The following is a 12,041-nucleotide window of genomic DNA, read 5'->3' as shown; positions in this document are numbered from 1 at the left end:
ATATCCGCTGACGTACCTGGTTGTGGAAGAGTTTTCTTGTACGCCGCATTCGAGTCATATGCCAGAGCAGTCAGAGTTGCTGGCTTCTGGAAACAACTCAGCTTATCTGTTGGCTTGCTATCTGTCTGCGCGACAGTTTTGTTGTGTCGCTCCACTTCCGACATAGACTCGGCTGGGTGGGTGCAGCCAGTCGCACCCAAGAAATGTTCATAGTCTGCGCCCGAGGCTGGTTGTATGCCAGTAGTCTCCTGTTGAATGGCACCGAACTCAGGTTGTATCTTCCTCAAGGGCTTCTTCCACGCGGGAGGCTTTTCAGCAGGCTGGCTCTTTCTTCTCCGATCGTTGAGGTTGGGTGCTTTTTGGTCCATGCAGGTCAGAAACTCCTCGGGTTTCGGACTGCCACGTTCGTCGACAATAGACCTGGTACGAGACAGCGGGCGCAAAGGTGCGCCGCACCCGCCAGCAGACGCAAGCTGCTTAGGCACCTGCCTGTTCGATATTCTGGTTCGGGATGCGTCGTCCATTCGTTGTAAGCCTCTTTCGTGATGATAGGTCTCTAAGGTCATGTTGCCGATGTCGCTAGCAGAAACGGATGCCACTGTCGACTCCTGAGGAAATCGCATGACCCGTTCATCTTGTATGATTAGAGCTTCTTGCGTAAATTCTTTAGATTTCCTATTGTCAGTTACATCGTGCCCAGCCCCAATTTCGGTTGTCTGCTCGATAAAAGTTGTGCAAACTGGCGAGTGGTCGCCGTCCTCGGCCATGACCTTGATGATTGCGTCAACAGAATCATCTGCCATGCCACACGTCGGGATTGAATCCTGATTTCTTTTCATGCGTTTGTTTTGGCCGCTCATGGAGGCGATGTCAATGGCAACACGCTTTTTTGGTGATCTTTGGCCTGAGCCTGTGGGACGGTTGGGGTTCGGAGCGACAAGCTGGTTTGTCTTCGTCTCAACTTCACCTACCTGTCGCATACGACTAAGAGCCAAACCATGACCGAACGGCTCCGCTATCAAATTATCCGTGATGCCGTTGCCAGGAGGAGAATGTGGTGGTTGTCGTGATAACAAGGGAATTGCAACCTCGGCAGAGTTCCTGGCACTCGTAGCGGAGCTCTCATCTGACGAGATGGGGATTGTCCTGTCGCCGGATGTGACAGCAGCAGCTGTGTATTTCTTGAGATGTTCTCTCGGTTGTTGAGTGGACTGGAGGTCTGGTTGGGCAGGGTTCGAAACGCGCTTCGCATCATGGTCATGGCTCCGTTCGGCAGGCTTCGTCGCTGCTGTGCAGGCTCCAAGTCTCATCTGGCTCAGTTCTGCGTCGTTGCGACTAGCTTCACAGTATATTTTTGATGTAACAACGCGCTTCAATTTGCCTGTCATTTCTCGAAAGTCATCGTCATTGAAGGCGTCCAACACCGAAAAGTCGCTTGGCAGTTCACGTTGCGTTGTTTGGCAAGCAGGTGAGCTGGAGAACGTCGTCATCATCATTGAAGCGTCGGGTGTCCCCAGCTTCAGCATGTGATCGGTCTCATCCAAATCAGGGCTAGACAAGACGTCAAAATTGGGTTGACTCCCTCTTTGGGCCGGTCCAAGTATACAATCTGAAGAGGTAGTTTGTACCGGCAGTGGGGTCGTGAGATCCGTATCAACCTGGTCCATTACACCATTGTGCAAACCCACGATGTGTGTTTCATTCTCAAGGGAAAGATGGCCGTTTTCGGATAGATCGCAATGATTTTTGATACTCAGGTCATCGTTGTTTTTGGCCGAGTACTGGAATGGAGTCTTGGCTTTCTGCTTGGGCCTCTTGCGCTTGACGGAAGGGTCGGTCATATCCCCTGTCTTTTTGATCGCATGCCGACGAGACCCGGGAGGCATTCCTGGGTTCTGAGATTGGTTTAAGTGCAGCAGAGCTTTCACTTGCGCCGGTTGGTTGGTATATCCTGCGCCAGCGGCCTGTCCTTGGATATCGGTGCCAGCATCAGCAATTTTGGGGTTTTGAGGCATCGGCGCCTTCTTCGGTTTTGGAGCAGCGACGGCAGGCTTTTCTTGATCGATCTGGTGACGTCCATAAGATCGCTTCTTCGACCGACGCTTACTCCTTGATTTCTGCTCCTGCCTCTGGTTCTCATCCGTTTCCAGGGTTGAGGACGGCACGAAAATGTCATTAACCACATCTTCTGCCTCATGGAGGAAGGAGGCGTCTTGCGACTGCGCAGTGTCGTCGAAATCCATCGCCATGGTGTTCTGTGATTGATCCATGGCGATCGTCTCAGACTTACTTGGGGGCCGGATATTCTGCAGCTCCTCCTGAGTGAAAGGAGACGAAGTCTTCCCGGTTCTCTGTTTGGCGTTAACAGCTCTGGGCTCTTCGCCTTGAGTAATTTCACCGAGTTCATCCGCAGCATCGTTCCAGCCCTGGCCCATAGTACTGTGTCCCACTGGGAGGGTCGATTTATTCTCGCTCGAATGTCCACTTCGCTCCGACGATGGGTTCAAAATGGAATTCTGTGCGGTCCAGTCGTCGCCCAAAGTCCTGTTATCAGAGCATCTCTTGTTCAAAGTTGGTAAAGGGGCACCATCTTCGTCTGCGAGTTGATCTCGGTCATCGACAGATCCATGAAATATCTGTAACTGACTTGTAGGCTTGGAAGAGACTTTCCTGCCTCTAGATCTGACGGTGTACTTGCCAGAGGATCTTGCTTTGGCCATTCTAGCAGAACGGGGCTGTAACGAGAGGTGGATGGCTTCGACACTGTGTAATCAAGAATATTCAGGGCTTCGGTAACAGCCTTCTTGCCTTGGTTCAGGCCCGATCGAGATCAGTTGGAGCTTCAGCTGGGATGGCCCGGACTTGGAATGGAAGGGTCGGTCGATAGATCATGACTAGAAAGCATAGCAGGAAAAGAACCTGCATCCCACAGAACCCGCCCTTGTGATCGCTCCCATTATGGGGCTGGATGGCAGGTGCAGCGGGACACGCACTCGGGAGGAAGGAAGCACTGACGGACGCACCTGCAGGGGACGATTGGGCCACGAATGAGGATTCGGGGACAAAATTTACAGCAGACATCTTAGATCCTCAATCAGAATCAGACGAGAGAGACGTCAGCCGGATGATGATGCTCGTGCATCGGTGGTTTGAGACTCTCAACATTAGCACAAGGTAATCGATGGCATGTTGAGGTCACCGCAGCATGCCCATTGCACCGTCGTGTTCATCGGAGAGCAGATGATTGTCAGTATTAAAAAATTAAGCTAGCGGTGCGGCTATGGTCGCGTCATGGGAAAATATGCACCACCGCGCGGTGTCGGTCTACATGATGGGCTCAGTGATGGCAGTGAAAAGCTCTCTTCAGGAGCACGCTTTGACGCACCTACACCGGTGCTCACCGAGAAGTTCCACAGGTGGCCATGGAACTCCGGCGTAGCCCGCCGATTTATCAGCCAGTGACAATTATCCGTCTCTGCCACTAGCATATCCTCGTCATCAGGCTCGAGCCTGTCGTTTTCCGTTGTTCAACGCTCAGATTATCCAAGATTCAAGGCTCGCATGTCGACTTCTATCCACACCATCATCAGAAGAGAGCTACACGAGCTTCAAGGGTGATTTCCCAGTAGCAAGTTATTGACAGGTCGAATTGTCTTATCGCCAGCCCACCGATGGTCCAACCAGCAAGGGAGAGTCGCATCGCATCAACGAACTCAAAAATGGCGTCAGTCCAGGAACCATGCAAGCTCCTCCGCAAATGCCGCGATGTAATGGCCAGGCCGAAGAAGACATACCCGCCCATCTCATCAATCCCCCGAACGCCAGAGGCTCGCTTACATGCCCCGCCGTCGACAGCCACCTCCGTCCTCTACCTTGCATATGGCTCCAATCTCTGTGCCGAAACCTTTCTTGGTGTCCGCGGCATCAGGCCCATATCTCAGATTAACGTGTCGGCGCCGACCCTTGATCTTGTGTTCGACCTCCCCGGCGTTCCATACCTCGAACCTTGCTTCGCCAACAGCGCCCTTCGCAAGGTTCCCAAACTACCGGATCCGACAAACCCGCCTAAGGTACCACCCATCCACCCACCCTGGTTCGCCGCAGCCGAGGGAAGCGATCAATATGAAGAGAACGGGGTCGCGGTTGGACCATCACAAGATGCGCGTTGGACCAAGGGTATAGTGGGCGTCGTCTACGAAGTCACACCTGAAGACTACGGCACCATTCTTGCGACCGAAGGCGGTGGTTCCAGCTATGCCGATATTCTCATCCCGTGCTTCGCGCTGCCGCCTCGCATATCAGTACCTGAGAAGCCACCCATCGATCTACCGAAGCCTTTCTTCGCCCATACGCTCTTCGCACCGTCCATCCCCGAAGAGGGCGATGGCAGCGAAGGCGACTCCACAGCAGGCGATGGTCCCAAGAAACCAGACGATCCACGAAATAAGTGGTATTGGCGTTTCATCCGCAGGCCTCACCGGGACGACCCCGCGTATTCGCAGGCCTCTGCGCGCTACCTCAAGCTCATCACCGATGGTGCACGGGAGCATGAACTTCCAGACGACTACCAACGGTACCTGAGCAACCTGCAAGCGTACACGATTACGACGTGGAAGCAATCGGTCGGCAGACTCATTCTGCTGTTTACCATGCTGCCCTTTTTCTTCATTGTCATGTTTGGCTCGCGGTTGCTGGCCGACAAGCAAGGACGCGTTCCGCTCTGGCTCGCCGGAACAATGGCCGTGGTACAGAACATGACATGGATGTTCTATGATGCAGTTCTGAAGCCCATATTCGGTGACGGTGAGAGGACGCAGGATAAGGAGGGCCACGGCTCGAGAGGATGGTGGAGGAGGCGGGGATGCGAGACTGACGAGGAAACGGCTCGTCTGCTGGATTGATCCTCGTCAATATGCGGGGTCAAGTGGTCGGCAGCGTTTGGGTATGAAGATTTAACTCCACCAGACTATTGAGCAAGCCTAATGATGCGATTTCACCTATGACCACTCTACACATGTGCCACAGCTTGCGCTCGACATGTTTGGCGACGTGTAATGTCCCTGTCTTCCAAGAGGCAAGCGATTGCATGTCAGTACCGGGCGCGCGCTGTTCCAGGGGTAGCGATATGGAGGGCAGTTGCGGTATCAAGCGTTGTTCCCGCATTGTCGTCTAGGGTCCCAACACCAGGCAACTCAGACGAAGCTAATGATTCAGCATTCTGCAGCGCGGTCATTGCACCGGGTGTGTACGCATCTTCGTCCTCAAGATACACATGGAGCTGATCGGGTCAGCATTTCCACCTAACCTACCAGCTTACCTGCCTAGGTACTCAGCGCGAAGATGGTGGTTCAGTGCCCATACATAAGGGCGACCTGGGCCAGCCCAACGCGACTGCATGATGTTTTCTCGTTAACTCCCTGTGCTCCTGTCGGTCAACAGATACTTTTCCTCTGCTCTTCGGATTTTCTCTCCAAATCGTCCATATGCCTCTCGAGAAGCTCGTCCGCATAACAACCCTGATACCCCGTAAGAAGGGCTTATCCAAGGATGCTTTCTACAAGCACTGGACGGAGGTGCATGCCCCTCTTTGTACAGACTTTATGCTGCGTCATGGTGTCGTTGAGTATCGACAAGTATGTCCCAAATCCAACCCTGACAAGCAAGCCCCCTAACCAACACCAAAGTATCACACCACCGACGAAGCCAAGGCGCTCGGCGAGGTCATGGCGAAGGCTGCTGGTCGTCCGATGCTGGAATACGATGGCATGAGCGATGCATATGTCAAGGATTTCAAGACATTTGAGGATGCATTTCGGGACCCTGAGTATTTGCAGAAGATCCGGCCAGACGAGCTTGCTTTCATCGATGTCGAAAACCTGCAGATGACCATTGGCTACGATTGGCTTGTTGTTGAGAACGGCAAGAAGTTGATGGGACGCTCAACAAGAGAGTAATTGGGGCTCCGTCTATTTATTGGTACGACAGTATCTTCTGGGTGTTTGAGGGAACTATTGCCGGCTACCACTCCGTATTGCTCGTTGGAAAAGTCACTCTCTCCTCACATGTGAGGTATCTCGCCTCTCATTTCGCTCTTCCCCTCATGGGCAGCTGTCAAACCTGTAGCACTGACATTCAGCCTCTCGACGTGAAGGGAGGGTTCGTTGGCAACTGAAACCCACGCGGAACTCGAGCTAGTGTTGACAGAATACTCGCCTATTCTTGCAAGACACTGGGCCTGAAGTACCAATGATCTACGTTTCCTCCACGAGTTTTGTTGCTTGTCACAGACAATCGGGCACCTCGGAGCCTTTCCGTGTCTGTGGCGGCCATGTCCTCTGCGCAACATCTGTGTGTATCAGTCTTATCGCCTTATGTTGCCTCGAAGTAGATTCGAAGCTGCAACGATGGGCAGGGGCGCACTGAACAACCGCAAGCCAGAGTTGGACCGCCACTATATTGTGGCTGGAACAGCCGTGGCGTGGTCGGATTGAGACAACAGATTTTGGGCTTATTTCCCTCGTGGCACATGTAACGGATCACATGATGTACGACGTGAGTTCCGTCTTGAGACAGTACGCTAACATTCTGTGGCTATTCGGAGTTTACCTTGGCTTGTAAGAGTTAGAGGAGGCAATGTATGATGCCTCATTTAGATTCTCTTTGTTGCCCCTTAACTGAACTCGAGGGACACAGCCGAGGCTCGGTGTCTCCGACTGTCCAGAGAAACTCAAGGGCTCCAGCGTACGTCGCACGTTGCAAGGGTTCGGCTTTCGTTGCTTTGACGTTATGGTAGGAAACATTCCTCATCGTCACTACCGAATTTTGGTCCAAAAGTCTTGCAGAAAGACGCAGGCGATCCAAATAATGCGGGACTCCATAAACGGTCCCGTCGAACCCGTACCACAACATGTGTTAGTAGCTGGATCAACTGTGACTTCGTCGGGGTTTAAGTGAGCCACCCGCGAAGACAGACGCCTCAAAGAAGAGGCTTCGCAGCCTCCGTTGGGCCAACAACGAAGTGTTCGATTATGCAGCCACGCATTTGAATCCCTGGGTATTTACGCGTGTGACTGTGAGCATAGTCCGGCAAGGCAGTTTGTCTGTTAGACTTCACGTGTAATCTTAAGTATTTTCGTTCGACGTTACCACGACATTAACCTACGAGCATCAAAAAGTGCCTTGGCTGCTTACCACAATTTCCAAAGTTCATCGCTGCAGCAAGCCGACCTCGGCAACAAGATTCTGCTGGTTCCCGAACTTCCTGCGTTAGCATCGCACAACGCCGGCTCCTTGATAGAAGCACTGCCCGTTGGCGCCAAGGCACGAAGAAAAGGGGAAGGAAACGCTTTGGCTGACAGGGGCGCATGGGAATAAACCAAGTCAATGAATTCGCCTGGATTCACCTGCCATCATACTCCGCCATAGGTGCGTTTCACTCAAAAGGTCAAGTTAGGTGACACTGACAGACCGGCGGCGTCCAATACATTGAATTGCCATGCGGAACCACAAACAAGCCCCCAGAAAACATAGTGGTGAGCATGAGTCGACTCGCTCTGCTTTTCCTCTCTGAACCGGTACCGAGGCTTGGAAATGTCGGGTAGGTCAAGCCCTCGGCATGGGAAGGTTCTAACACGAGCTTCGAGGCTGCAAAGGGGATCCGTAATACAAGTCCTCTGTTGGCTTGTTCCAACGCATGGCAGCTAATTCTTCCAGAAAGTTTCTGTGTAACCAATCGCCAGTACAAGTCTTCAAGTTTCTGTTAGCGGTCACCGAGGAGCAAGGATCAGAGGACTGTGAAATCCTTTCTCCTGCAAGAAATGCGTCCATGGCTCTGACACGAACTCAACCATGTGAAAGGTGACCTCAGAAACGCCAAGAGGCAACGCTGTTGATGCAGATGAATATCACGTTGCACACGACAACTACTCCATCTTGGGGGCTGATTGCAGTTTCCGAGCCGCAGTCCTGACTGTGCCTGCTATTTGGTCGACACAACGGCGAGAAGGAAGGCTCGACGTCGCTCGAGGCTAGGACGCTGAACCTTCGTGGAGCCTGAGTACTGATGTAGCGAGGAGGTCTACGTTGAAGTGGAAGCGGTGGTGGCTTTCACTAGAGCCATGGATGCAAGAGAGGGAGCAACAACTCCATAATAGTCTGCAGAGATGCAAAGATATAAAACCAGACGATTCCATGCGTCTTGAGGGTATGAAGGCTCGAGAATAAACCAATCCCAGATCTCATAGTCATTAGATGCAAAAGCCTTGATCCTTTAATCTCTTTCATACGCCCGTCTCGTTTCAGAAGCCCCAGCATCACCAGTTGTCCTCGGGTGCCATAAGGGCCAAGACAAGTTCAGCCAACGTCAAGATGTGAAGTCAAGCAGTGAGTCCCGTCGTTGTTAATGCGTCTATTTTCTCCATGCATGCTTGCTTTCTCAGGCTCATCGATCGCAAAGCCTCGTTCTCTGGCAAAAGGCTGTCAGTGGACCGCCCTGGCAGTCGGAACAAAGACCCCGGGACACAGTTACCAGACGTCCAACCGAGGCAGCGGTACGTCCGAGCCTTTTGCCCGCTGGCTTGACGAGCCCACCGGGCTTGGTCCATACAATAATATTGCGGAGGTGGCTGAGGGTGGCGGCGCGTATACAACGTCGTCTGGAGGGCACCAATCGAGCGGAGTGGCAGCCACGTGCAAGACGAAGCATGGCCAGTCCAAGGAACACAAAAAGAAGCACCATAAAAAGTGAAGCAAGGAATGAAACAGCTAGCGGCTAAACCGTGTCATTAGCTTTCATGTTCTCTCACTCTCGTCTTAACTTCAGGAGGATAGTCACAATACATGCCTAGTTATTCCCCTTGGCATGAAATCGAACATGATGAGCAAGAACCAGAAACCAAAACAGCAAACATCATCAGGCTGAATGAAAGATAGCAGAAGATGGTTATTCCTGGATGTCAGAGATACAAACTTCCAAAAAGCATGGGGCGTCACCGGGGATTGAACCCGGGACCTCTTGCAATTTTGAGATGTCCCAAAGCAAGAATCATACCTCTAGACCATGACGCCAATCAACTGATGATTCGCGAGGAATTCCAAAAACCTATCAAGGCTGTGAAGGACTTCGACCTCTTGCGTCGGTCAATGCTTGTGCTTGCTACCAGCCAGGGCAACTTGGCCACAAGCGGCCGAGGGTGCCTCACTGGGCCCTCTCTTGTGATCGTGAGACAGGTCTTGGGCCCCGCTGGGATTGCATGCGTGACAAAGCCCAATTTTAGAGAGAGTGGGGTGTCATGCCATCAATCTCGTGCACGGCACTCCCCGGTGGTTGCTCGCGCGCCATTGAACTGAATGTTGTTTGAGCCTGAATGTTCGACCACGGCTACCGGGCCACATCCCATGTCGGTCGTATTCACCTACCCAAGCATTGCAGGGAGGCTTGCTGCCAAGGAGGAGCCACGATCGGACTCAGTCTTGGCTCACAGGAGACCGGAGACGGGCCTCAAGTCCAATCGGTACCAATTGGCTTTTATCTGAGCAGCGTCCATACCTAATCTGGGACTGTACTGTAGTGCCTTGATGGGTAGGTATGTAGGTACCTTTATCGCAACTAAACCTCCAACCACCACTGCCATGAATCATGAAGCAGATGTGTGTGTGCCTCGCCGTCCTAGCTTGCTTTCCGCCTTGGAAAATGCGGTGCGCTGGGAAAGGCCATGCGCGCCCGAAGATGAGACCAGACGAAGTAGTGGCCGTGACTGGCGGGAGCCCGAAACCTTGGGGGGGTCGTGTGTCCTGTAGGAACTTTGTCCGCTGGGGCGGCACTTTACTGGTAGGCAGCCTTCGCAGGTGCGACAGAGGAGGCTGTGCTAGACGTGACGTCAAGCATTTTGTCGGCTTTCTTGGCAGAGTGCCTTTTCTTTACGCCCAAATTGTTTTACGAGGCGGAGGGAGCGAGACACACGTACGTCGACACACGCATATACATACACCATAAGCTGACACGAAGATGGTCGTCGAGCAGTCTTATTGTCTTGTCCCCAATTGTCAATACGGGGCAGCGGGGACATGTCGCCGTCGTGGGTAAGGCACAAGTCACGGGGAGAACGCGAATCAATATTCCACATGCAGCATGTGGACCCGCTTCCACGGACAGAATGGCAAAGTCAGCTCAGCTTCGTGTCAGGCAGGTACCCTACGGCGCCTTTTGGACAGACAAGCAGACAAGGGGTGGTTTTCGTAGGTACAAGGTGCACAAAAGGTGCTCTCTTGTCATATTCCCCACTCTTCAGGTCGTCGTCAAAAAGACATGGGGGAGGGAAGGGGGGGGAGGAGGGCCCTCCTGGCTGGGCTGGCAGCGCAGCCTGGCGGACCAGAACTGGCTCGGCGGGTAGCGAGGCGCGTGCGCTAATACAGATGCAGGAAGAAGCCGGTGGAGCCGAATACCAGCGCACCAGCCACCCAATGAGCGAATCATGGAGCACAGAATGGTGGGAGCCTGGCAGAGCTTCTGTGTTGGCAGTTCGCAGTTCGCAGGAGACTGGGAAAAAGAGCTCAGGGGCCTGGCCCAGGCCAAGGCTCGCCAAGGATGTACGTCCAGGGTGGCTGGGGCTTGAGAGCAGAGACCTGGCTGGGGTGTCCGCCGCTCTCATCCGGACCGTCAAGCAGTTGGCAGCAGCGAACGGAATGCAGTCGACACACCCGTCATTTGCAAGGTGTGTGCTGCTGACTCGTCCCCCCTTCCCCCCCAATCGTCTCCATTTCCGTCTCTTCCACTGGTGTCCCAGAAGTCCTCGATCTCTAGATCTCGTGGCCCCCCCCTTCCTTCCCTTCTCCTCCGCCATCCCGCCCATCAGCCAGACGACGCAACACATCCCACAACATCGGCACAATACATTCGCTTTCGCCGATCAAGAGGAGGATATTTCTTGGACAAGACTCGACGCTACGACGTTGAGATCCCGTTCACCCAGCCCACGCCTCGCTCGCTTCCAATCATCTGACGTTCCATCGGGCGGAAGTCCCCTGAAGTACAGGCCCTGAATACGGACACACGGCATACGAGCTGGCAATATCCGAGTCATAACCCAACCACAACCTGCCTGGACAGAGAACCTGTCCGATTTGCCTCACGACCCCCTTTGCCGACATCGTCTTCTGCGTCGCTCTCCTGTCGACGTTCTCCTCGCTTTCGACATCCGAAACGCCCGAGCGAGCGTGACCGTCGCCGACTTCTCATTCCAGTCACATCATCGACTGTTCCCTCGAACCGTATCACAGCATCTGCTGCCGCCATCTCCGACCGAGCCACCCAATTGTGCCCGCGCCCTAGCCTACCGCTACAGTCGTCAGTCGCGGCCATTTCGTGTCGTACCATCTTCACTGCGTTTCGTCCTGCTCGATCAGAGCATCAAACACACTCGACCTCGCGTCACAACGATTGCCAGCACCACCAACCGAGCCGGACTTTTCGGTACTTCGACATCGCGTCGAACTCATTCTCTGTTTGATCTACCCTGTCTTTGTACTTTGTTCCTGTAGCATATCACCTTCACAATGGGTAAGTAGAGAAGGTCTTGCTCCATGTCGTTGTCGTGGGGCGTTCTAACAGATCCCCAGCTCAAGCAGCTCCCCCTTCAACGACGATCATCCCCTTTGCGAACCTGCCCGCCTGTGCGCTCAACTGCGGCGTTCTCTACGATGCGAACGGCGGCTGTGTGCCCCCAGCATCTGGCAACAGTGTCGACAACAACTGTTTCTGTGACTTTGCTCCCCTTCAGCCCTTCAAACAGGGCTCCGTGTCAGGCCCTTGCGACGCGGCTGGCTGCGCTGCCGCCGACCTGACGAGCATTCAATCATGGTACACCAGCTATTGTACCGCCGCGCTCGGTGACTCTCAGCCCACCGTCACCACGCCCACGGGCACGGGCACGGGCACGGCCGCGTCCTCAACACCTACAGGTGGCAGCAGTGCGGGCAGCTCGGGTTCCAGCTCAAGTGGCGGCGGCGGCGATTGGTGAGCATTGCTACCTTCTTATCCGGAA

At 53.7% G+C, this 12,041-nt stretch overlaps 4 protein-coding genes and 1 non-coding gene across 5 annotated transcripts in view; 3 read left to right on the top strand and 2 right to left on the bottom strand.

Annotated features, from left to right (window-relative positions):
• Window positions 1-2,720, bottom strand: part of VDBG_05059 (predicted protein) — a gene marked incomplete at both ends in the record, with an annotated part of 3,395 nt that extends 675 nt beyond the window's left edge. The window contains one exon of the mRNA XM_003005407.1: window positions 17-2,720. Coding sequence (XP_003005453.1) covers window positions 17-2,720 — 2,704 coding nt within the window. The remainder of the gene's footprint in view (window positions 1-16) is intronic.
• Window positions 2,721-3,719: 999 nt separating this feature from the next.
• Window positions 3,720-4,901, top strand: VDBG_05058 (conserved hypothetical protein; the record flags this gene model as incomplete). Its single annotated transcript, XM_003005406.1, has 1 exon — window positions 3,720-4,901. One exon carries the CDS (start codon window positions 3,720-3,722, stop codon window positions 4,899-4,901), a length of 1,182 nt encoding a protein of 393 aa, XP_003005452.1.
• A 582-nt stretch (window positions 4,902-5,483) lies between these two features.
• On the top strand, window positions 5,484-5,954 carry VDBG_05057 (predicted protein; the record flags this gene model as incomplete). The annotated part of the gene is made up of 2 exons (XM_003005405.1): window positions 5,484-5,633; window positions 5,685-5,954. 2 exons carry the CDS (start codon window positions 5,484-5,486, stop codon window positions 5,952-5,954), a joined length of 420 nt encoding a protein of 139 aa, XP_003005451.1.
• Window positions 5,955-8,982: 3,028 nt separating this feature from the next.
• VDBG_15102 lies at window positions 8,983-9,066 on the bottom strand. The gene has a single exon. It is a non-coding gene; the product is annotated as a tRNA-Pro (tRNA).
• A 2,487-nt stretch (window positions 9,067-11,553) lies between these two features.
• Window positions 11,554-12,017, top strand: VDBG_05056 (predicted protein; the record flags this gene model as incomplete). The annotated part of the gene is made up of 2 exons (XM_003005404.1): window positions 11,554-11,557; window positions 11,617-12,017. The coding sequence occupies 2 exons, from the start codon at window positions 11,554-11,556 to the stop codon at window positions 12,015-12,017; spliced, it is 405 nt and encodes a 134-aa protein (XP_003005450.1).
• Window positions 12,018-12,041: the final 24 nt, after the last annotated feature.

Source organism: Verticillium alfalfae, genomic scaffold (assembly GCF_000150825.1).
Source record: "Verticillium alfalfae VaMs.102 supercont1.5 genomic scaffold, whole genome shotgun sequence".
Lineage (NCBI taxonomy): Eukaryota > Fungi > Ascomycota > Sordariomycetes > Glomerellales > Plectosphaerellaceae > Verticillium > Verticillium alfalfae.
This window is presented reverse-complemented; position numbering and strand designations above follow the sequence as displayed.